At 45.0% G+C, this 25,695-nt stretch overlaps 1 protein-coding gene across 1 annotated transcript in view; it reads left to right on the forward strand.

The window, feature by feature from the left end:
* DGKG (diacylglycerol kinase gamma) overlaps nucleotides 1-25,695 on the forward strand; it is a gene marked incomplete at both ends in the record, with an annotated part of 164,082 nt that overhangs the window by 112,523 nt on the left and 25,864 nt on the right. Inside the window, 1 exon segment of the mRNA XM_080696557.1 lies at nucleotides 10,951-11,128. Within this exon segment, the coding sequence (XP_080552683.1) occupies nucleotides 10,951-11,128 (178 nt within the window).

Genomic DNA, 25,695 nt, shown 5'->3' on the forward strand with positions numbered 1-25,695 from the left:
TGTCACAACGACACTTTTTCAGTACAGCACACTCTAGCCTGCCAAGGCAAATTCTGAACTCAGAATCTCTGAACTGGAAGGAGATTTAATCCCACTAACCACTCCACAAAAGATTCGTTCTAGCACATTCTAATAAGTGGTCCTCCAGCCTCCTCCTGATACTCCAAAGATTGGAATAGAACGCTCACTCCTTCTCAAGAAGGCTCTTCCACTGCTGGACAGCTCTGGTTTTTCAGAGAGCTCTTCTCAGTATTGAACAAGAGTCACCTGTGCTTTTCCTTGCTGTCTTCTTCCTTAGTTGGCACTTAGCAGAGTGCTAGGAACAAACTAGGTGTACAGTAAGTGTCTGAAGGTGAACTGACTGAATTCCTAATCTGCTGGACCTATTTTCCAGAACCACCTAGAAACTGACTCCTTGCTTTTCTTAGGGCTGAAAATGTATCTTCCACATTGTCTCTCACTAACGTTCACCAAGCTTCACATCCTCAGTTCCTTTTAGGACTCGATTTACAGACTCATAGCTACTCTGACCACTCTTCTGACAGACTATTTTCTCAATGTCTCTCTTAAACTGAAAAATTGAATCCCTTGTTATCTCGGATACTCCAGATGCGGTCCCATAGGTAACACAGTACAAGAATAAAAAGCACCAAGCGCATGCCTGTCAGACTGGCTTCTTGGTCTTGCTATGTCCTCTCATGCAGGAAACCTGCCACAGACTGGTAAATTTCAAAAAGATCTTCGCTGGTTTCACTCGGTCAGTGTCTCCTCATCTGCAAAAATTAGGATACAAATGCTGACATTGCAGGGTTGTAAGGATTAGGTATAAAGTATATGAAGTACTTAGTTCCGAATATATCCTATATATTGATTTACACAAATTTTTAATCAGTATTACTAGCTAACTGCCTAAAACAGATATCACCTCCTAAATCAATATAAAATAGCCTCCCTGGATGCAGGAGAAGACACTTTCCTATAAGATTTATCTGCGTGCCAGGTCAATTTTAATACATAGATAGTACCATGCTGTCCATCCAATAACGCTATCACCACTCATCAGCAGCACTCAGTATAGCGCCTTTTCTTCCCTCACAGAGTATATCAGATTATTAACACTCAAAGCATTCTCTCTAGTTCTTCCCTAGGGAAAACAGATATCGTTGTTTGCCCTGGCTGTTTTTCTTTGCTCTCAGTAAATTTCTCTCTTCTGGCCATGGTCTTGCAGATATAAAGACACCTACTTCCTTTCTGTCTTGTTGCCTCCAGCCAGTGGTGTGTTAGACTGCTGCTTGCTGGAGCAGCTTCTCTCAACTCTCCATTCGGGGATGTCTTTTGGTATTTTCAAATTGGCTGTTGTAGGAGGATTTATACCATTGGGGGTTTGTTTTTGTTTTGCTAGATAGCCTAATATTAAGCATTTAGCAGCACACTACTGCTTCCAGCATTGACCTGCATTGAGCACCTTGAAGACAGGACTTTGACCCATTTCTTATCCATCCCCAGGGAATAGGCAGAGAATAGGTAGGTTCTCATTAGTAGTAGTAGTAGTAATAGTAGTAGTAGTAGTAGTAGTAGTAGTACTGAGTACTGAACCCAGCCCCTATTTTTTAATTCTTTACTTTGAAACAGGTTCTCACTAAGTTGCAGAGGGCCTCACTACTAAGTAGCTGAGGCTGGCCAAGAACCTGCAATCCTCCTATCTCAGCCTCCCAAGTGCTGGGATAAGCGTGTGCCACCATTCCTGGCTTAGGTTCTCATTATTCTTCTTTTTTTCTTTTCTTTTTCTTTTTCTTTTTCTTTTTTTTTTTTTTTTTGTGTGGTGGTACTGGGGATGGAGCCCTTCTACCTCTGGGCTACACTCCCAGACCTATTTCATATTTTATTTGGAAACAGGGTCTCTTAAGCCAGCAGGACTGGCTTTGAATCTGCGGGATCCTGCTGTCTCCTACTCCCAAGCTCGGGGGTTACAAGCGTGTGCCACCACGCCCGGCTCTCATTATTCTTGATGGATAAATAAGTGCCTTTGTCTTCTGCCTCTTAATGCTTCTCTTATATGAAATGTGCCTCCTGGGTATAGTTTTTTTCTTTAAGCTATGACCATTCCACACAAACTTAGATCTAACCTTCCATATCTCTCCCTATCCTAGACATTCAGCCCCACTTATCTGGTCACATATTCATCCAGAGAGGTTGAAAGAATTCATCTAGAAGGAAGGAAATCTTGTCAGGTTTCTTCCAGGAACATCTTAGTTTCAATTTTAGGATTTCTCTACACATTCTTCCTTCAATTCACAAATAGTTATATTGGACACGTGATGGTTCTGAGGCTCTGAGTTGTTGAAGACATGGCTCCCACCTTCCATGAGCCCCAGGTCTCCAGGGGCTCAGGCAAATATGCAGAACCCATGGCAGAAGTCCTTATTTCAAGGGGAAACAAAGCCATGGAAATTTAGGGAAGGGGAAGATCACTTTCCAGCCAGAGCACTGGGAGCAGCCTTGTAGAAGAGATACTTCTCAGCTGGAAGGAGGGATTTTAGAGCAGGATTTTTAATAGGCACAAAAATGCTGGTGAACAACTGGGCAGTTTGTACAGTAGGAAAAAAGCAAGTAAGCCCCTCTGTGGCTTCTTTGAAGAACCAGTCAGGATCCCATGACCGGCATCCACTGGGGCCCAGTAAGCTTTTTACCTCAGCTACTCTCCTTTTCCCAAGCCAAAGAGAACCCTACTAAGTCCAGCCTTCCCTGTAGTCTTACATTCCAGCTTGCCATGCTCAGAGAGCGTGCCTCCTCCCCTCCCACTGTGGCAGAAATGTTCCCACTACAAATGAATAGCGCCACCCTGTCCTTTCCTGGCCTCTATGGAAGCCTGGGCTACAAAGGGACAATTACTAGGGCTGGCGCTCTCTCTCTCTCTCTCTCTCTCTCTCTCTCTCTCTCTCTCTCTCTCTCTCTCTCCCTCCCTCCCTCCCTCCTTCCCTCCCTCCCTCCCCCTCTCTGCCTAATACCTGTGTCCTGTCTCCTCAAAAAATTATAATAAGTAGTAGATGAGAGGGTTGGTCAGGTGTATGTCAGCCACCTCTCTGCCCCTCGGAGTCTATCTGAGGCTCTGACAAGGAGCCCAGGCATCAAGTGAAGCCACCCTCACCTCCTGCCCCTCCTCAGTCCACAGAGAGCCCCTATTCAGGTGTGCCGGGATGACTTCTTCCTCAGCACTATCTCTTTCTCCCCACTCAAATTGAAATACTGCTTTCTTTAGCCATGGCCCTAGCATTTTGTTACTTCACTCTTTAAGAGAGCTACCCTCTTGCCCAGTTCTCTCACTTACTGGGAAAGAAAAGGATCCCAGTTTCATCCCCAGACCAATGTCCCATTGCTCTCTCCGACATCTTCTCTCCCATTCCATCCACTTCCCGTCCTAGTCATCTCCAACTTCTTTCCTTTGTGCATTCCTTCATCCCACAAAAATTAATGGAGTATCTTCTTTGCTTCAAACATCCAGGTAAAACTATTCCCATTGACATCATCCTTTTTGAACCCATTCCAGCTTCAGTCCCATGTGCTGTCAGCCACACAGCTCATCTGACTCTGTGTCCCTACTACTGCCACCACAACTCACTCTAGAGTCTGGTTAAGCCCTGGATCTTCACTGAGATAGTGTGATCATGGAAGGTCACTTAGCAACTTTTGACCACCAACTGCATTTTGGTAATTAGGAGTGATATCAAAGTTCTATCTGTATTCACCATCCAGAATCAATCAATATCTCTCTCTTCTCCTCTTCTCTTTTCTTTTCTCTCTCTCTCTCTCTCTCTCTCTCTCTCTCTCTCTCTCTCTCTCTCTCTCTCTCTCTCTCTCCCCTCTCTCTCTGCTAGAAATTAAACCCAGGGGCATTCTTTATTTTGAAACAGAGTCTAACTAGGTTGCTAACAGCTTCACTAAGTTGATGAGGTTGTCTTTGAACACAGAATCCTCCTATCTCAGCCTCCCAAATACTGGAATTACAGGCATGCACTAACACGCCCAGCTCAGAATACCTCTTTATGAAGTCACTCTGTTTACTGTCAATCCAAATGACCACAGGTCTAATTCCTGATCAGTTGACTCTCATCAGCCATGTAGCATTGGACCATTCTCTTAACCTCTGTAGCCTTTGTTTTCACATCTATAAATGAGATAATTGGGCTGGGTGACCTTTCAAAGCCCTATAGGTTTTTTATTCCCTGAGAGTACTAATGCAGAGAAGAGCAAAGGACAGAGTGAGGGAAAGAGGGAGAGATACTTGTTAGAGAGAGGACAAGAAAGAATTCATGGAGAAAGTGGCAGCTGTGGAGATTTGAAAGAAATGTCCTGGGAGAGCACTAGAAATATACACGTGTCCTGAAGGGTATCCTGCCATTAGGGAACTGCGATAATGGGTGTGGCCAAAGATCACCCCTGTCTAATGAAGAACCGGAATGGGAGGTTTAGGCTGGCAACACCTGAATATCACTGAAAAACTAGACAACCTAACCTCCTCCTAATGAAATATAATAAGAAATACACAGCCCCACTAATGAGGTATTCTTAGAAAAAAGAAAAACACCCATGAATCTGCTCAAGGCTCTAGCCTAAAAGGACAAATTTAGTTAAAATACAGGGAAGGGACTAGGGATGTTTAAAGGCATTTCAAAGCCGGGCGTGGTGGCACAGGCTTGTAATCCACGCAAGCTCGAAGCCAGCCTGAGCTGGCTTAAGAGACCCTGTTTCCAAATAAAATATAAAATAGGTCTTGGAGTATAGCCCAGAGGCAGAAGGCCCCTGGGTTCCATCCCCAGTACCACAAAAAAATAATTTTTTAAAAAAAAAAAAAGGCATTTCAAAGATACAGACAACAAAATTCAGAATCTGGGTAGTTCTCCAAGTGTGGGCGGTAGATGGGCAGCAACTGGCATCATTAGAAATGCAGAGTCTCGGGCCCAGCCCCAGGGCTCCTGAACCAGAATTTGCATTTATTAAAATGAAGTGATTTATATGCTCATTCTACTTGAGCAGGGCTGCTTTTCAGGACAAATGACCAAGAGAAGGAAAGAAACCAAAGGGAAAAAAGTACAGGGAATTTATAGATCAAAAGAAACCCAAGAGATAAAAACTAAATAGTTGGTTTCAGACAAACCAACTATTAAAAAATGAGACTACTGAGAAAATTTGAACAATTACTAGATATTAATTATATTGAGAAGTTATTGTAAATTTTAAGAATGATTACAATATTGGGGTAATTTTTAAAGTCTTTATCATTTAAAAGTACACAGTACTTATGGATGAAATGACAAAAAATCAAGAGTTTGGTATAAAATAGTTCAGTACAAATGCAGAAAGTAAACTGGAGTTGACTTAAAATATGATTAGCTGTGAGTTGCTAACTGCTGAGGCTGTTTGGGGGCACATGGAGGTCTATTATACTCTCTACTTTCCTATGCCCATCCAAAGAAAAAAATGAAAGTAAAGACCAAGAAGGAGTCATCAAAGATGAGCAAGAGAAATGAGGATAACGCTGTGGCAGGGTGCCCAAGAAAGAGAACATTTCAAGCTGAAAGGCGACACCAGTCCCCAGAGCCCTTAGGGCCTGTGTGCCCATGTCTGCAGGAAGCCCTTCCCTACAGCAGCCAGCCCTGCGGGAAGCAAGGAAACCCTACAATGCACACTCCAAACCAGGGGAAATCTGCCTAGCCCGCGGCACAGTGGATTGATGTTAGAAGAAGGGAGAATTCCCTAGTTACTAAAAACTGAAGCAGGTCACCAAATAAACTGCGGACTCTCCTCCGAGGGCCCGGGCTAAAGAGGAGGAGGCCTCTGGCTGTCTTTTCAGGTCACCAGGGCAGGCGGACCTGAGGGGCCGGAAAAGCCTGCTCGGGGCCCGGGAAGCTTCGCTGTCCTCCCTCCTTCACCGCTCTGGGAGGATAGAGAACTGGGCAAATTCAGGTTCTGCCCAAAATTATGGAATTGTAGGGAGCCAAGATATCAAGGGGGGGGGGATGAATCCGATGTCCCAGTCGTTTCATTTACACATAAACGCACTTCGCTCCTAGCCTAGTCTCGGGTTACCTATGGGCCGGCATTCCAACCGAACAAGCCAGCCATCCCTGGCTCAGCGAGAAACAGCTAGAGGTATAGTGCTCGCCCGGGGGGCCAATCTGCCGGGGACCTGGGAGGAGGCGCAGCCGGCCGCTCCCCGCCCGAGCTCGGGCAGATTCCTGAACTGCTTCCAGGTGGGCCGGAGCGGGGCTGGCCGGGATACACCCCCAATCCACCTCGAGCCGAAGCGCCGCCCCGGTGCCCGGGCCCAGGCGCACACCCGGAGCACGCTTTCGGGCGTGTGCGCGCTGGCACTGGGGACAAGAGCTTCTCTGTTTCAGCCGCACTGCGCGCTATAAATACCTGGGTTTGGCCGCAGCGCAGCCTCTGCTTGGAGGAGGGCCTGCTGACCCAGACTTAGGATGGCTAGTGGTGCGCGCAGGGACCGCCACCCTCTGCCGCCGTCCCCTCAAGCAGCCCGAGGTGGGGGCTGAGGAAGGGGGCCAGATGACGTCATGGAACATTTGGAGGATTTAGCTCAGGAACCCGCTGAGGCCAGTGTTGCATTTAGGCGGGCTGTGTTCTACCCTTTCTCTCCGTTTTCCTGGACTCAAGCACGGGAGCCCCCCCCCCCCCCCCCGCTTTCCTGAGACCTGGGGTACCCAAGGAAATCAGTATAGATGGCTAGGCGGCAACTCCTGAAAACAGGCTTGCAGGCCTGGGGGGGCAAGGCTGTCTCCAGCAGAGTCTGTTAACTTGCTTCCAGCGAAGCCTCAGGTAATGAGGGAGCGATTTCAAGAGGAAATATGCTCTTGGCACAGGGTTTGGGGAAACTGTCATCATAATGCAGTTTTGGAGTGTCACTGCCTTCCAGAGACCAGTCACACCCTTCACATAGATCTTATCCCCCTCCCCATTTTTCAGATGACAAAGCTCAGAGAAGTTAAGGAACCAGCCCAGTACCCCACTACCACACAGCTGTACAGTAAAAGAGCCAAAATTTAACCCCTATCTCTCTGTCTCCAAGCCCAAGCATGCTCTTTCCAAGGTCCTGCATGGCTTCCCACTGTCCAGAGGCAGAATCACCAACATCACATCAAACCCACATCGTCTGTTCTATTTGCCCATCTATAGAGGGCCCAGTGAAATAATGGGGAGACAGTCTGTCAGAAAGCAGAGGAGAGACTGTGTCCTCTCTCAGGGAGAGATTAACAGTTGACCAAGTTTAATAACTGGCAACCCTTGCTGGTTGTGGCTAGAGATGGAGGGGACAGAGTATACTTAAAACTACAATTGGAAGCCAGATGTGGTGGCACTCGTTTGTAACCACAGCATTTGGGAGGCTGATACAGGAAGATCGCAGTTCTCTGACAGCCTCAGCGACTTAGTGAGGCCCTTTGCAACTCAATGAGACCCTATTTCAAAATAAAGAATAAAAAATAGGGCTGAGGTATAGCTCGGAGGTAGAATGCCCTGGGTTCCCTACGTAGTACCATAAAACAAACAAACAAACAAACTACAATGGGGAAGAAAGATGACTGTGGAACACTATTTGCCATGGAGCATGCCAGTAGTATCCTTTAATTAATTATTTATTTTTACAAACCTGGCACAGAAACAAGATATAATAATGCTAATATCCAACACTGATGCACCAGACACTTCTCCAAGCACTTATAAGATAGAACAGTAGTGGGAGATTTCAATTATTCAAACAACAGCTGGAAGTTTAATTTTGCTCTATGTCTAGCATCAGCACAAATCCCAATTTGCCTCACTGACTCATCTCTAGAGTAGGATTTGGCATCTGATGCCTGGGTTTGCATCTCAGCTCTGCCACCCAGTATGGGGGCAAGTTCTGCAGCCTTGAGCAAGCACCTTCACCCCAGGAGACCCGTCCACCGTGGGTAGTCGTGGTGCCTGTGGGAGGTGGGCATCCTTCTGTGCCCAAGGATGCTCTCAACAAGCATGAGTTGCTAGCATTACCTCTCTAAAGGCAGGGGGCTGTTTCCACCAATAGGGAATAGATTGAGATAATGTGGCAGTAACCAGAACCAAGAGGGAAAGTGGCTTTCTGATGCAAAGAGATAAAGGAAAGGAGAAAATACTGAGCCCAGAGTTGAGAAAAGTTCATTTTAAAGATTGTGGAGATAAGAGAAGTAGGACTTGGTGGACTCCAGCCTGAATTCCTAATTAGTAATATGCATATGAAGGATGAAAGGGTGGAAGACATCCCCAAAATAAGTGCTCAACAGGTCATTAGTCACAGTGAGAAGGAAGAGGAGTTGGTTTTTTAAGTCACCTGTGACAGTAAAAGGGAGCTTTGGTTGAGCCCATTCTTAAATGGGACTGTATCCTTACATGCAGAGGCAAGGTGTGGACCTGAAGCCAGGCATGTGTGTGACTATACAAAAGCAGCTCAGACCTCTGAGCTTGGCTTCAGGAATGCTGATAGACAAGCAGAATGGTGGAGAATGTTTGAAACAAAACAAAATAACAAAACACAGAAATCATAGCTCATACGACTAAGGTTCTGGGAGAGTTTTCATCTTTTCCAGAGACAAGAGTAGCTCTAAGCTAACATGAGCGAACAGATACTCAATGTGGCTACCATGTCCAGGGTAGGTCAATAAAGAATGAACTGACCTGAGGAAACACACATTTGAATCCAAGTTGCTGGACCAACTTCTAGATATCATTCAGGGACCACTCTGACAAATCTAGAAAACCACAGTAGGCTCTATCTAAGGGGAAGCTAATGGACAAATGTCCTAGTTTTGAAAAAATGACAAAGAGCATATTCTAGAAATGACACATTGCTATGCTTCACCCCAATTCCTGGCAAGATTCTAGAATAGTTGGTTATTACACAGATACAAGTGACTTAATATCAGTTCTCTTATTTCTTTTCTGATAGAGGTTGTAGGAGAGTCATTTAGAAAATGCTGTTTGATCTTAGTCTAGTGTCTTGTGTTCTGATAGAACACCAGACCATGATTTGAATCCATCTTCTTTTTAGGGAAGTTCCTTACTACACCAGGCATTATTTAGGAAATATGTTGCATGTTCCATTACTTCGGTCCCATTCATCTATAAGTTCCATGATTCTACTTTGAAAGTAAAAGTGAGCTGGTGACAGGACAGTGCAGAAGATGCACTCCAATAAAATAGTCACACCCCAAGGGCTGTCAGCACACCGCAAATGGTCTGTTTTTCTGATCAAGAGAAGGACTTGGCCCTTACTGTTGCCCTTTTTACACATGATTTGTGTTAATGACCTAATTGCCTTCCAAAAGCCCTATACCTTGTATGGTTACAATGGCAATTAACTCTCAACCTGAGTTATGGTGGAGACATTCTAACCACAGAAGTATACTTTTTTGTCATGTTTCATTTTTATTTTATTTTTTAATTTTATTTATATGTGGAACATATCAAAAATGGTATACATTCAATCCGGGCGTGGTGGCGCACGCTTGTAATCCCTGCGCTTGGGAGGCGGAGACAGGAGGATCGCGCAGGTTCGAAGCCAGCCGCGCTGGCGTAAGAGACCCTGTTTCAAAAATATAAAATAGGTCTGGGAGTGTAGCCCGGAGGTAGAAGGGCTTCCAGGAACCCCAATACCACCAAAAAAAAAAAAATGGTATACATTCAGACTGTGCTTGGTGCCCTCTCTCTCCCCGCCAGTTCCCCTTCCTCCCTCCCAAAAATGATTGTCCAGATTAACCATTCTATATTCATACTTTTACAAGATTTTGACTTTTCCCTTCTCACAATAAACAAGAGTGTGGACTTACCAATCTAATTCTCCAAATTTGAATCCCTGCTCTATTACTTACCACATGTGTAATATTGGGCAAAAGCTGATCTCTTAGGATCTGGTTTGTTCTATATATGTAAGTAAATTACCTACAAACCTAAGGAACTGGGATCAGAACTAAAATATTTCTTGCTGTGTTGTTAAGAACTATGCCAAAGTAGGCTAACTTTATTTTATTTTATTTATGTGCTCATTCATTCATTCATTCATTCATTATGGGGACTGAATCCAGGAGCACTCCACCACTGAGCTACATTCCCAGCCCTTTTTATTTTTTATTTTCAGACAGGGTCTTGCTCATTTGCTTAGGGTATCATTGAACTTGCAATCGTCCTGACTCAGCCTCCCAAGTACTGGAATTGCAGACATGTACCACCATGCCCAGCTGGAGAGCTGACTTTAAAGCTACATGAAACACACAAATTCAAGTCTATTGGCCTTTGGTACCTGGTGGGGAAAGCAGGGGTGGAGGGTGGATAAAGAGAACTCTGCTACATCAGCAAACATGTGTGCCAAAGATTATGCTTACATAAAGATAAGAAAGAAAGGCAGATTCTGAAAGCCTTCCAAATGTGAAAGTTTTATACATCTCAAAGGAGGGGTAAAATAAGAGGAAATAAGATGATTTTTTTTTTCTGTCAGTTGTTGAAAATCTCCTGTGTTGGGTTCTGGATTCAGTATCCCTGTAAATCTTCACAGTGGTTAGGAAGGGATAGAATTAGTGATGACGAGTTTGGGCTGGTAAACAGTTTGGCAATCGACTTGGGAACTATCCCTAAAACTTTCTAGACCTATTGAGGTCTTGTGCTGACCTCTGCATCACTGACCAGAACTGAATCTCCCCATCTCACTACAGTAGAAAAGCATCAAACCTGAGCAACTTTATCCAAGATTCAGTTTCTAACAACAGCAAGGTGGTGGCTGAGAAACTGTCCATCCTTTAAAATGATTCCCCAGGCGCATGCATGTGCGCGCGCACACACACACACACACACACACACACACACACACAACACCATCGGTTGCAATCTGCTGAGGACACTAATAGATGGCCTTTTCTGTCTGTTTCCCAGTGTGATGGAGTGGAGGTGGACCTGAGCAACATCTTCCTGGAAGGCATTGCTATTCTCAATATTCCCAGCATGTATGGTGGCACCAATCTCTGGGGAGAAACTAAGAAGAACAGGGCTGTGATCCGGGAAAGCAGAAAAAGCATCACTGACCCGAAGGAACTGAAACTCTGTGTCCAAGGTAAGCCAGGCATGAGGATGCGTGCTCTAAACCACTGTCCAATGAAGGGTGTGCTGGGTATCAGGACCTGCAGCCGACTACAGCTGCCAACAACCTGGTCCTCTGGGAAGATGAGTCATCATCTTCCCAGATGCTGCAACATTTACAACCTAATTGAGAAAACAAAATTCACAATAAGAGAGTAACAATATTAAGTGGTCCAACTGTGGGCTCCATGAGGTTAGGTGTCAAATGCCACTCCTGTTCACGTACGGTTACCAGTGTTTCTCAGTCATCATCCTGCTTCAATTGCAGTGACATTGAGCTCAATTTGATGACTCCATCTTCCAAGAAATATTCTTTCCCCTGGCTGCTAGGACTCCAGCCACTAAGTTTTCCTCCTACCTACCTCACTGGTGGCTCCTTTTCAGTGTCTTTCAGCTCTGACCTCTTGAGGCTGGAGGGTCCCCAAGCAGAGTCCTAGACCCTCTTTTCTGTTTGTACTTGTTCCATTGAGGACCTGATCAGACATGTGTGTGCCCGTGATAACGGCAAACCTGTCTTTGGCCTCCCCTGAGCCCCAGGCTTAGGTGTCCAGCAGCCTGTGTCACCTCTCCCCTGGTTCATATAAAAGACATTATAAACTCCAAGACTGAAATCCTGATGCCCTTCCCCAAGCCTTCTCCATTCAGCCTTGAATGGCAACTCCAGGCTTCCCAAGACTCAAGTCAAAACACTGCCACCATTCTCAACTCTTTTTTATATTTTTATCTCATATCCAGTCCATAAAAAAATCAGCTACCTCTACTTTCAAAAACCATCCAGACAGAGCAGGGCATGGTTTTGTACACTTGTAATCCCAGTATCGGGGAGGCTGAGACAGGAGGATAGCAGGTTTGAGGACAGCCTTGGCAAGTACTGAGATTCTCATCAACCTAGTAAGACCCTGTTTCAAAATAAGAATAAAAATAGGACTAGAGGTGTAGCTTAGAGATAGAAAGCCTCTGAGTCCAATCCCCAGTACCAAACAAACAAACCACCCAGGATCCAACCACTTTTCATCGCCTGCTTCCCTACCACCTCAGTCAGTCACTGTCTTCTGCTCCCTGGCTCACGGCACATCCTCCTGTCTGCATTCCCTGCGTCTACCTCTGTTGAATACCATCTGTTCTCACTATGTCAAAACCCCCTGTGAAAATATGTTCCATTCTGACACTGTGCTCAAAAATCTTGCAATAGTGCTGAGTAAAAGCTATAGGTTTTAATACCTGTATTAAGACCCCCTATTGTCTGTCTTCCCACAACCTCCCAGACCTCATCTTCTGTGCACCTCCCATTAACCCACTCCACCTCTCTGGCTCCACCCACACAGCAGGCTGCGTCCAGGAACTCATTATTTCTTCTGTCTGGAACAACTAGGTAGCGTGACTTGGGGGCCATCAACTGGGCCCGCTGCTTATAACTCCGGAGAATACAGACAACCACTTTTCTAGGAACACTCTTACAATAACTTTCACCCCGACCCCTTCTCAGCCACTTCCACAGAGATCCCAGTGGGGACTTAGTCACAGCACCTGGCAGCTGGTCCCTCTGTCCATTGTTCAATCGTTGTGGGTTTTCAACGGCCTGGTGGGCCAGGAAAAAGAGGCCATATTCAAGGGTGTTGACAGGGATGCCATGCCGGCAGGAAAAAGACTGAATTCCAGTCCAAGTGTTACTAGCAACACGTCAGGTTTCTTTGCAAATCTGTATTTCATGTAAAAGCTTTGATAAGTGGATGAATGGGACTGAACCAGGTCATCAGTTCTTAAACTAGGCCTGCTTGTTGAAAATGAAAGTTCTTGGCCCAGCCAGTCTTCCTAATCAATCTCTGGATTGGTTCCTAGGAACCTGGTTTGTAATGAGCTCCCCAGATGACTGATGGGCTGCCAGGCTTGAGAACTGCTGATAGAAACAGACAGATGCCTAGATCTCTTCCTAGCATTACACAGATCTGGATCTATGTTCTTTGATGTCCCAGGCCTAAGTGCTGAGGTTGGATGTGATCTCCCACCAGTAGGAGACAGGCAGCCTGACCGTAGGAAGGGGAGGTGGTGTTACTTGTTCATTCACATCCATCTTTTAGACAATCCATTCATTCTATGTAAGGACAAGGCCATCAAGAAGGACCATCTCCACACCTCCATCCTTTCAGAGAGGATTTTTATTTCTTGGTTGCCCCCTTAAGGCCCTTTATTTCACACCAAAAAAAAAAACTTTTCAATTTGTATAAATTATTAAAGCAAATAATGCATTCTTTCTTCCTTCTTTGGCAGGGGAAGTTGTGGGTGCTAGCAGAGAGTGGGGAAGCACTGGAGACTGTATAAAGTTCTTGCAAATTTTCCCACCCTGGTGCTTCTACCTCAAACCCCACCCTGGCATCCAGCCCCATCAGAACCGAGCAGAGCAGAATCCTCCTCTCTCCCCACTCTGGGCTTGAGGAAGCTCTCGCTGAGGTCATTTTTCGGGGTGGGACTCAAGGTCTGCCTTCATTTTTTCCTTTAATATATAACCTTAAATATTACCCCTTCCTCAAGCTAGAGTAAAGGGTAGGCTGATGGCTCCTGACCAGCATGAACAGGAACTCTCTTCCCCAAATCCTCCTTTCCCACCCAAGATTGTGCTTTCAGAGCTAATAATAAAGTCACTTCCTGTTTTTAGATGACTATGTGAGCTGATTAAAGCAGAGGCCGAGTAGGTGGCCCTGGCTTCAGAGCTTTGCCAAGATGCAGACCTGGAGACCTCTTCCGAAAAGGGCCATGGTCTCACGTAACAGAGTTGCTAGTGGTAGAAGCTAAAGATGCATCTTATTTTAGTGGAAAAACCTCGGCCTGGGAGTCAGGAGACCTGGGTTCCAGTGCAGACCCTGCCTCTTACTAGTGAGTGACCCTGGGCATGTTCTTTCACTCCCTGGATCTCAGTTTTCCTTATCTGTGAAATAAGTAAGTCTGACAATCACGTTTTGAGATTTCTTATATTTCAACAAAATTAAATCATAGTCATATTTTGACCTATCTGGACTCCGTGGACAGAATCACATGCAATTTTTTTCCTTCTTTCCATGAGTTTTAATCCCAAGATTTGTAGACTGGTAGCTGAAGAGCCAGGGAGCTCTCTCTGCTGGCTCTCCCGTTTGCTGGAATACTTTTCTCCTTGTCAGTTTCTAAAATAGGATGGAGGAGAGGGAAAAGTCAGGAGAGAGTAGTGGGAGAAACGCTTTTATCACAGAATGTGTTAGAGGAAATAACAGTAACAGGGTTACATACAGTCAGATATCTCATCATAGATTAGTCTTTCTTTGGGGAAAAAAATCTAAATAAGAAGGTCATTCAAGATTAGCACAGAACAAATTCTATAAAATCACTGGCTGAGCTAGGCATGATAGCATACAACTGTAATCTCAGTACTTGAGAGGCTGAGAGAGGAGGATCGTAGCTTCAAGACCAGCCTCAGAAACTTAAAGAGACTGTCAGCAACTTAGTAAGACCAATTCAAAAAAGGGGGACAAAAGGGGCTCGGGGTATAGCTCAGAGGTAGAATGCTCCTTGGCTCAATAATCCCTATTACCAAAACAAAATAAAAAACAACAACAGAAACACTGGCTAAGACAGGAGGATCACAGGTTCGAAGCCAGCCTCAGCAACTTGTGAGGCCCTTCGCAACTTAGTGAGACCCTGTTTCAAAATAAAAAATAAAACAGGCCTGGGGGTGTAGCTTAGAGGTAGAAAGGCCCTGGGTTCAAGTAACACACACACATAACCTAACCACTGGCTGATGAAAAACCAGTAAGGAGCAGAGGGAAGAGCTCCAGGCTTACAGTTAGATAACTCGGATTTAAAGTTTGGATTTTTGCTTTCTACCTTTATAAACTTTGAAAAGTTACTCTATATCCCTGAGACTCAGCCCCCATATCTATAAAATGGAGATATTCCCGGCTGGAAGTTCATTTCTTTAACATTATTATCTATCCTCTCCAACACTAAAAAAAAAAAAAAAAAAAATGGAGCTCCTGCAAACTCCACCAGCCTTCATCCTAGCACTTAAAACATGTCTTTAGCTGGGCGTGGTGGCGCACGCTTGTAATCCCCGCGCTTGGGAGGCAGAGACAGGAGGATCACGCAGGTTCGAAACCAGCAGCGCGTGCTGGCTTAGGAGACTCTGTTTCCAAATTTAAAAAAATGTAAAAATAGGTCTGGGAGTGTAGCCCGGAGGTGGAAGGGCTTCCAGGAACCCCAGTACCACACAAAAAAAAAAAAACCATGTCTTTAATTCTACCCAATAAGCCAGGTGTGGTAGTGCACGCTTGTAATCCCCGCGCTTGGGAGGCGAGGACAGGAGGATCGTGCAGGTTTGAAGTCAGCAGCACTGGCTTAAGAGACCCTGTTTCCAAATTTTAAAAATATTTTTAAAAAATAGGTCTGGGAGTGTAGCCTGGAGGCAGAAGGGTTTCCAGGAACCCCAGCACCAAAAAAATAAATAAATAAAATAAAATAAAAAATTCTTCCCAGTGTTCACTTTCCTAGACTTTTCAGATCCCAAAGATAGAGGTAGAGAGTTATTCATCTTTGTATTCATTCTGCCTATTTTAAAGTAGTCACTAAAAAAAAGTATTCAGTGTTTGAGAAACACATGGTATTTGGTTATTTTTTGTAACAAAAATAGTGAGAAATAATTTCTTTTTAAAATATTTCATCAGCAAATAATTTGGCATGTATTAACAACACAATCCTACTGAGAAACTCATAAGAAAGGTTAGACCCATCCTTATTTAATAGTTGGGGGAAAAAACAGCCCAGAGAAAGAGTATGCTTTATACAATTTATGTCCAAGGGTAGCATCAGAAACCAGGTCTATGATTTCTGGCCTAGCTCCCAGTGGCTGGTATCCATCTACACATTATTAGAGAGGTTATTATATATACATTGCACAAGCCAGGCTTTCTGAAAACTGGAAGCATTTAGACCCAGTCCAAGGGAAAGCTCCACATCTAGTTGTTGAAATTCTGCTTCTCAAGACCCAGCTACTTGCCATCTGTTCCCCGGAGCTTTTGGTGGCCCCAGAAGTGAGGCCAGCCTCTGAATCTTAAAGCGCTGAACTATGCCTTCTATCTCACCAGCACACTGATTACGGGTTGCCCTGTATCTTAGGCTTGTGTATCCTCATCATATCTTTCCCTTGCCCATCCCTGGAAGAGAAAGAGCATCTGTTCTTTATCTCTGTGTCCCTTTCAAAACCTACCATCCTGCCAGACTCACAATGTTCTTGCAAAAATGTTGTTTGGAAGGAGAGAAAGAAGAAGGAATTTTGCCTTCAGTCGGCCAGGGTAGTTGGCAGTAGATTCTGGAGCAGGACAGGAAAAAGCACGGAGTGAAAATATTAGGGGGAAAAAAGACAGTCTCAGGTGTACATGTGAGTATGAGAACTTACATGTGAGACTGAGAACTTAGTTTCATTAGAGCCATCAGAAACTCATTTGATGAGTAGAATATGCTAGTCATCTTCAAATAAGTTATTCAAATATAGCTTAAAGGACTTGCACTTGAGAATCCATGTAGTGTATGGGACCCACGCTGAATGAGAGCTCAGAAGACCCACCAGCCACGTGGCACCAGATGAGCCACGACCTCTCCACCCAAGCCTCCATTTCAACACTTACAAAGTGGAATGAATACAGCCTCTCTCCCTCAGCTTGGATTTGAGGGTTAAATGCAATCATCCTTATAGAGAACTCAGCCAAGTACCTGGAACTTGGTGAGCTCCTGATCAACAGTGATTAGGATTATCGTCCAGTAATAAGTAGAAGGTGTTTGGCATAGGACATGAAAGGGGCCCAATTTAGAACTTTAATCTTTTGACTTCTGCTTTAGGAATCTGATCTCGATTATCTTTAAACCACCTGTGGCTCTAACAGCCTGTAATCCTGGGATTATTTATCTGTGTTGTACTTAAATGTATTTGGCTGTTGCTGTCAATGGGGGAGGGGGGCTCACCCCAGCTGGCTACCCAGCAAAGCAAGGGGAGGAGAGAGAGCCAGGTCTTGAATTGGGGTGAAGCACAATGCTGGATCAGTTCCCATGAGGCCAAGGAGTGAACTTGGGAGCTCTGCCATTGTCCCTGTCTGGCCCCAACCCAAAATACAAATGCAGTACCTTATACATCTTCTCTCAAACTCTTCACTGAGCCTCACACCTTTCCAGTCTACCTCCAACGTCCAGCCAACAGCAGCCTTAAGACTGTGGCCCACAAATGGCCTCTCTGGCTGCTTCATATGCCATTTCTCATTATCCCAGTTGAACTGCAAACAAGGTTCCCTAAGACAAGGACAAATAGGGAAAAGTCTCCACTGGACTATCACTAGATAATGATTTTTACAATTCTTGGCTAAGATTTGGAAACACACGTCTGGTAGAGGGGACACGGGCTCTCTACCAGACCACTCAACACATACTTACAAAGCTGCTAACAAATCCCAGGTACCAGGTTTGGTGAACAGTGGCTCCTTGATAGCCATTAGGAAGTGGGGGGGCCTGGTTTTAATAAAATAACTCCACAAGTAGGCATAAAATAGGAACTGTGGCAAAGGACGAGTCACTGACAACGCAGGGCCCAGCAAGGCCAGCCAGCCAGCATATAGACCACTGGCATGCCTATGTCCTCAAACCAACCAGGACAGGCGTTGTCTAGGCAAAGTCCTCAGACAGGGCCTCCCAAATGTGGAGGCTCCACCCAGGAAGTAGTTGACTCTGCTGCTTTGCAAACGTCTGTAAATCAATCATCTACACACTGTGCCTGTGTGGGTTTTCACTAATTGTATGAACTATGCCCTTAATTCAAAAGCAAGAGAATTCTATTTCAACCAGCCATCAATCTGATTACACTCTCCAGTGAGGAATGGGAGCTCAGTGGAGACACTCAAAATAATTGTCAGCCTTTCTTGTGGCTTTCTTTTCATATTTATATATTTATATATGTTTGTTTGTTTGTTTGTTTAATGGGATGGAACCCAGGGGCCTTCTACCTCCATGTTATGTCCTTCAGCCCTATTTTATTTTTTATTTGGAAACAGAGTCTTGTTAAGTTGCTGAGAGCTTCACTAAGTTTCTAAGGCTGGCTTTGAACCTGGGATCCTCCTGTCTCAGCCTCCCAAGTAAAGGGGTATACAACACTGCACTTGGATTCTTTTCACTATTATCAATTTATTACAGACACAGCCTCAGGGGTTCAGGAGCTGTTCAGGGTTATTCCTGATTTCCCCAGTCAGTGAGGTCATAGGGAGTAATAGTCAGCCACTAGTCTTTGGGGTCCAGAGAAAATAAAATTTTCCTAAAACTAGTGCATTTAACAGAGGTCTCTCTGGCCTAGGTCTCTCCTGTAGGCTAAGACAGAACAAGGCAAGTGAAAACCCCTAAAAAGCCTGAGAAGTACTGAGGTGTGCACCAGGGCTCCCCTTAGCTCTAGGAACTAACCCGTGGCAACTATTCAACACAATAGTTATCGTAGTACAATAGTAATATTGTAATACAATAAATATAAATAAAATATTGTAATACAATAGTTATTGTATTAGTGGCAACAGGAACATGACATTCCTGTTAAACATCTGCAGGCCTATAGAGAAACTTTGTTTTGCTTTTTTTTTTTTTTTTTTTTTGGTGGTGGTACTGGGGTTCCTGGAAGCCCCTCTACCTCCGGGCTATACTCCCAGACCTATTTTTACATTTTTATTTGGAAACAGGGTCTCCTAAGCCAGCTCTCGCGGCTGGCTTCGAACCTGCGCGATCCTCCTGTCTCTGCCTCCCAAGCGCGGGGATTACAAGCGTGCGCCACCACGCCCGGCCCATGTTTTGCTTTTCATAGGAAATCACAGCCCTGTCATCTAGTTCTTCAAGCAGCCCACGTTGGAATCAACGTGCCCCAGACTAATCATTATCTTCCCCTTTTTTACACACACTCCCCTCCTAAAACCCACTGCCTCCCCCACAGCCACATGTCCTTTGCCTGGTTAATGTCTCACCTGTTCCTCAAGCTGGAGATTCAGAGTCATACATTTCCCTTTGAAGCTGCTGGGTGGAACACTTCTATAATTATTTATTTACATGATGTCCCTTCACCAGACTGTGAGCTCCTCAAGGAGCCCCAGATGTCAGCGTCCCTTTTACATCTCTGTGCCTGTCACAATGTCTGAAACCTCAAAGGGCTTATGAATATTGGTTGACCAAAAGCACCCAGAGTCAGGACCGCATGGAGTGGTGAGTTGTGGAACTTTTTTGAGCTGGCCTTAGCAAAATGAAATTTGTGTGAGTGAATCTGGTCTGTGATGTCCCAGGGTCCCAGGGCCAGAATCGGCCTGTGTTGGAGCTTGGGAAGTTCTGCCTCCAGCCCTTTGAGAGCTCTCCTCTTCTCCCAAGCCCCTTTCGATTCCAAGCAGGCTCTATATCAGGCAGTAGCTGTGGTCTATTTCCACAGACCTCTTAGGCCATCTGGCAGGAGTTATCATGCTAGACTCTGCAGGGTTAGGCCAAACACATTTTTACAGCTCTCAAATGGAGACTATACAACATAGTTATTTGATCCCTGTTTCTATAGAAACTGATGTTTTCTATGTAGTCCAGAGCCATAGGCCTCTTAAAAACAGAGAGATCATTTTGTTCTGCAGATAAGGCAAGAGAACCAGCATGGTAAAATAGATTGCCCTTGGCCAAACCCAAACTGAAATGCAGGTCTTTTGACTCAGAATAGTCCCTGGTTCTCTAGAATAGGGGCCACCAATTTTTTTTAATATAAATGGGCACATAATAACTATGAAAATAATTAGGTTTTGTGTGCCACAGAGTCTGTGAAGCAGCTACCCAACCCTGTTCACTTAGCATGAAATCAGCCCTAGACAGTACATGATGAATGAAGTGGGAGGGGGCTGAGTCCTGATAAAACTTTTTGACAAAAAAAATAATAGGCTGGATTTGGCCCTCAAGCCATAGTTGGACAATTCCTGTGTTAGAACTTTATCTTAGCCAAGCATGGTGGCGCATGCTTGTAATCCCCGTACTTGGGAGGCTGAGACAGGAGGATCGCACGGGTTTGAAGCCAGCCTCAGCTACTTAGTGAAACTCTCAGCAACTTAGTGAGACCCTGTTTCCAAATAAAGCATAAAATAGGTCTGGGAGTATAGCCCGGAGGTAGAAAGTCCTGTGTTCCACCCCCAGTACCACCAGTACCACCCCAGTACCACCCCAGTACCACCAGGACATCGCCTTGTGTGTGTTTTAGAAATGCAGACTGTCGTCACCAAGTCAGCCCTGATGAAACAAAATCTTTATTTCCACAAGATGCCCTGGCATTTGCATGTACATATGAGAAGCATTGGGCTGGTGGACCTGACTGCCCCCTCTAAGAATGCCAAGAAAAACTGGAGATTAGAAAATGAAGTCCAGGGTGGTTAATTGGCCTATCTGAAGTCAACTGGTGGGACTGGGACTAAAACCCAAGTCCTAATATTCTAAACATGGGATTCCTTCTACACACACCAGAGTACCCACCACAGCCCACCACAGCCTCCCTACTTCTGCCTGGCCCAGACCCAACTCAAATTCACTGTGGATTCAAGGGTCATTCTTTCCCAGCTGACATGAATGAAGAAGACTCCAGCTCCATTTGTGTCTCCTCCTCCTTCACTTCCTGCCCCAAGACCTGGGAGGTCCTGGGTGGTGGAAATTTGCTGGGTGGTGGTGGAGGCTGCTCATCATCTGCAGAGGCAAACTTGCCCACACAGGTTGGAGTCGAACTCATATTTAATTCCTGCCTTTGGAGGTCTGCTGCTCAAAATAGGAACCACGGAGCCAAGGAAATTTCCATTTTTCACATGCAAAAGAAAATTCTAGGTTAGGCTTGTTGGCAGGACTAGATACCTTAGTTTTTCCCTCTTCTGTTTGCCCATCTAGTTCCCAAACCTGTTCCTGTTCCCCTGTAGCAGTTCTTAGGGCATTTAACATGGGATACCTCCTGAGCACAGCAGAATACCAGACTGGCTGCATGCTCTGCATGGCCTGAACATTGATGTTCTCCTTGGTCTGTTTCTATTTTGTGCAACACCTGTTTCTCTTGGTCAGTTTGGGCTACTATAACAGAATACCATAGACTGAGCTCCTTTGATTATAACAGGCATTTATTTCTCACAGTTCTAGAGGCTGAGAGGTCCACAATCAAGGTGCTGGCCAATTGGTTCCTGGAAAGGGGTCGCTTGTAATTAATGCATACTGTATCCTCATAGGGAAAGATCAGATCTTTCATGTCTCTTCTTATGAGGGCACTAATCTCTTTCATAAGTACTTCATCCTCATGACCTAGTTGCCTTCCAAAGATTCCACTTCCGAATTAGGGGTTAGGGCTTCAACATATGAATTTGGGGAGGTACCAACATGCAGACCTCAACAGAATTTGATTTTTTTTTTTCTTTTTGGTACCAGGGATTAAACCCAGGTGTATTCTACCTCCAAGATTGTGTGTGTGTGTGTGTGTGTGTGTGTGTGTGTGTGTGTTACTGTTGGCGAAACCCAGAGGCTTTCTACCTCCGGGCTATACTCCAGACCTATTTTCTATTTTATTTGGAAACAGGGTCTAAGTTGCTGAGAGCCTCACTAAGTAGCTGAGGCTGGCTTCGAACCTGTGCGATCCTCCTGTCTCAGCCTCCCAAGCACGGGATTACAAGCGTGTGCCACCACGCCCGGCTTCTTTTTATTCTTTATTTTGAAAGAGGGTCCCACTGCATTGCAGAGAGCCTCACTAAGTGCCTGAGGCTGACCTCAAACCTGCAGTCCTCCTGTCTCAATCTACCAAGTACTGGGATTATAGGTGTGAGTCACCTATAATCCCTATAATTGCCTAGAGCATTTAATCTTCTTAATCAACCAGCAAGTATCTACTGAATAACTACTTAGAGGATGAGACTATTGTATATTTAATTAATCCACTGCAAATCTGAGGACACTAAGGCTCAGTGGGGTTAAAAGATTAGACCAAAATCACACAGATAGCATGTAATAGCACCAGATTTATACCTATCTTCAGTCAGGCATGGTAGCAAACACCTATAATCCCAGGACTTGGAAGGTTAGCACAGGAGGATTGCAGATTCAAGACCAGCCTGAGCAGCAAGACTCTGAGCAACCTAGAGAGCAAAAAAATTTAAGGAGAGGCAAGGGGTATAGCTCAGAGATAAAATGCCCATGTGTTCAATCTCTAGTAAAAAGAAAAGGAAAGGCAAGGGAAAGAAAAGAAAAAGAAACAAGACATTATATACCTGTCCTAAGCTGCTCCAAGTGTCGTGGAGGCTGAAGCAAGAATACAATGTGGTCCAGCCCTCAAGTAGATTACAATCTGCATGAGGCCAGCATGGTACCTAGGATTAAGTCTCAGGAAGTGACTAACAATCTTGATGATATTAGCATAATAGGCAAGCAAGCACCACAGAATAGCAGAATCAGTAAGTACCACAAGAATGTGAAGGGTAAGAAAAAGGTTTCACCTTCAGAACTCAATTCCCAGCTGCCCAGCACTGTGCCACGCACCTAGTAAGCAATCCATAAATATTTGATGGATGAATAAATGAATGAATAAGATAGAAAGTTGTGTGTGCTAATAACTGGAACTTGAAAGGGTTTTAAACGATAGTGAGAAGCACACTTGTAATCCCAGCATTTGGGAGGCTGAGACGGGAGGATCGCAGTTCTCAGACAGCCTCAGCTACTACTTAGTGAGGACATTTGCAACTCAGTGAGACCCTGTTTCAAAATAAAGAATAAAAAATAGGGCTGGGGGTGTATCTCGGAGGTAGAATGCCCCGGGTTCCATCCCCAGTACCGAAAAAAAAAAAAAATAGTGAGTCAGGCATGGTGGAACACACCTGTAATCTCAGCTTTTGGGAAGATGATACAGGAGGATTGCAGGTTTGAGACCAGCCTCAGCAACTTAGCAAGACACTCAGCAACCTAGTAAGACCCTGTTTCAAAACAAAAACTAAAAATGACTGAGGATGTAGCTTAGAAGTAGAATATCCTTGAGTTCAATATCTAATAACACACACACACACACACACACACACACACACACACACACACTAGTAAATGAGAAAATAGAAATGTGCTAGGGCACTAGCACACAGAAGTAGTAAAAGAGAAGACTGGGAAGACAGAGGCCCTTGAGTAATATGTCACTGTGTTTGTGTGAGATCCTTTGAATAGTAAAGAGAAATGAAAGTTTTTTAAGCCAGGAGCAATAGAATCTGAGATCCTGGTCAGGTTGTTTTATAGGAAAGAGAGACTGGCAACAAGGTCAGAAAGACGCTAACGCGGAATGCAGGCTTATAACCATAAGGCCTGCATTTGGTAATCAGTGGCCCAAGGGGAAGAACAAACAGAAGCCATTGTGGGGGATGGACAAAGAGGGCACCGCCACACTGGTGACTCCTCCCTCCTCACAAACTGCTGGACAGGATCCCTGCTTCTTCAGTCACAAGCTCAGCCTTTTCTTGCCTGCCTCCTATCCAAGGCACTCCTTGTTGCCGGAGGCTTCTGCTGGCAGGGCGGATGCCTTCGGCAGGGGCCGTGTCTCTCTCCACCCCCAGCACACTGCCAACACAGATCCCCTCCCATTTCCCTGTTGATTCACCCACCATTTGATAAACATCTACTTGAATTTAACACAAGATGCTAAAAATGTTTTACATTCATTATCTCATTTTAATTCCCTACAGTATCTCTGTCTTAGTTCATTTTCTCCTTCTGTGACAGAATACCACAGACTGGGAAATTTATAAAGAAAAGGAACGCATTTCTCACAGTTCAGGAGTCTGGGCAGTCCAGGATCAAAGAGTCATAACTGGTGAGGGCCTTCTTGCTGTTTCTTACATAACAGAGGGCACCATGGCAAGAGAGAACTAACAAGAGAGAAAAAGAGGCCGTACTCCCCTTTGAAACCAACCCACTCCTCCAATAACAGTATTAATTCATTCATGAACCCTCATGACCTAAACACTTCCCATTAGACCCCACTTCTTAATGCTATTACAATTAAATCCCAACATGCTTTGAGGGAGACCAACATTCAGATCATAATAGCCTCTGAGAAACGCTGTCTGCAGTAGAACAATGAGGCCCGGGGAGGACAATTGACCTTTGGAAGGCCTCACTAATACATTGATCTGGAACTAGAACCCAAGTCCTAGTATTCCAAACCTAGAATTCTTTGTACACATACCACAATACTCTTTTCTACCTCTCCATTTCTGGCTGATCCTGTCACAACAACCAGAAAAATCCCTCCCTGTCAGGAATCTCTCTAGCTTCCTCTTGGGGTCGTTGGGTGCTATATGCATCCGTTTGGTCTGTCTTTAGTTTGGTCAGTGTAGCTCTCTGCAATGTACATTAGATAAGTCTTACCCAAGGATCAGGTTTGAACTGAACTAGAAATCTCACCACTGATTTATTATATACACTGTTTCTGGAACTGAAGCTTCTTGGGCTCAGTGGGTAAAGTAATTCCAGATAAGACACCAGCTGCTATTTTACCTCCAAGCCAGAGAATTCTGCAACCCACTTAATGGGATTGTGTTGCCAGGAAGTCCTCCTTGAGAGGAGAGAAGAGTCTTACCCCATTCTGAGCCCACCTCCCTGCCTTCAGATGCTCCATCACCTCAAGGGAGTTTGTCTCTGCTTTGAGTCCTTTAATCCACGTCTGTTCTTTGAATAAGACAGGCCTTAGTTTGAATTATATCAGGGAAATTTCTTGACCTCTCTGAGCTCAGGGGTTTATGTTGGTCTAATAGTTTCTAACAGAGCTGCCATAAGAACTAAAAACAAAGCCGGGCGTGGTGGCGCACACTTGTAATCCCAGCATTTGAGAGGCTGAGACAAGAGGATCGCTGACAGCCTCAGATACTTAATGAGGCCCTTTGCAACTCAGTGAGAACCTGTTTCAAAATAAAGAATAAAAAATAGGGCTAGGGGTGTAGCTCGGAGGTAGAATGCCCCCTGGGTTCCATCTCCAATACCAGAGGGGAAAAAAGAACTAAAAACAAAATCTTTGCAAAGCTCTAGGCCCCACCTGGATTCTGTGCCCAGCAGTGGTCCTCATGAACAACAAGGTGGGGCTCCCTTAGCTGCACACTCCCCGGCCTCCCTAGGCTCTGACAGAAGCACGATGAGGTCAGACCTTCAGTACAGCATGATCCTTTCTTCCTGAGAAACTCCCTTCCACATACTCTGCCCCCATCTGAAGCACCTGACCCTCCCTCTAAGAGGTAGAAGCCCTCCAACCCTAAAACACCTTCATCAGAGCCCTGCCCAACCCCAGAAGATAAAGCCAGTAGGCCCCACAGAATGGCAAACATGATTTTCCCTCCCCACCCCCACACAAGCAGGCCTGCAGGAACCAACAACAGTGGCCTCTGTGTGCCAGGCTCCTAGGCTTCTCTTGCCTCAGTGCTGTGTTGTACTAATGCTCTATCTTGTGCTCAGTGTGAGGACAGGCAAAGACGGCTGCCAGTCATCTCTAGA

Source organism: Muscardinus avellanarius (genome assembly GCF_963383645.1).
Source record: "Muscardinus avellanarius genome assembly, chromosome: 5".
Lineage (NCBI taxonomy): Eukaryota > Metazoa > Chordata > Mammalia > Rodentia > Gliridae > Muscardinus > Muscardinus avellanarius.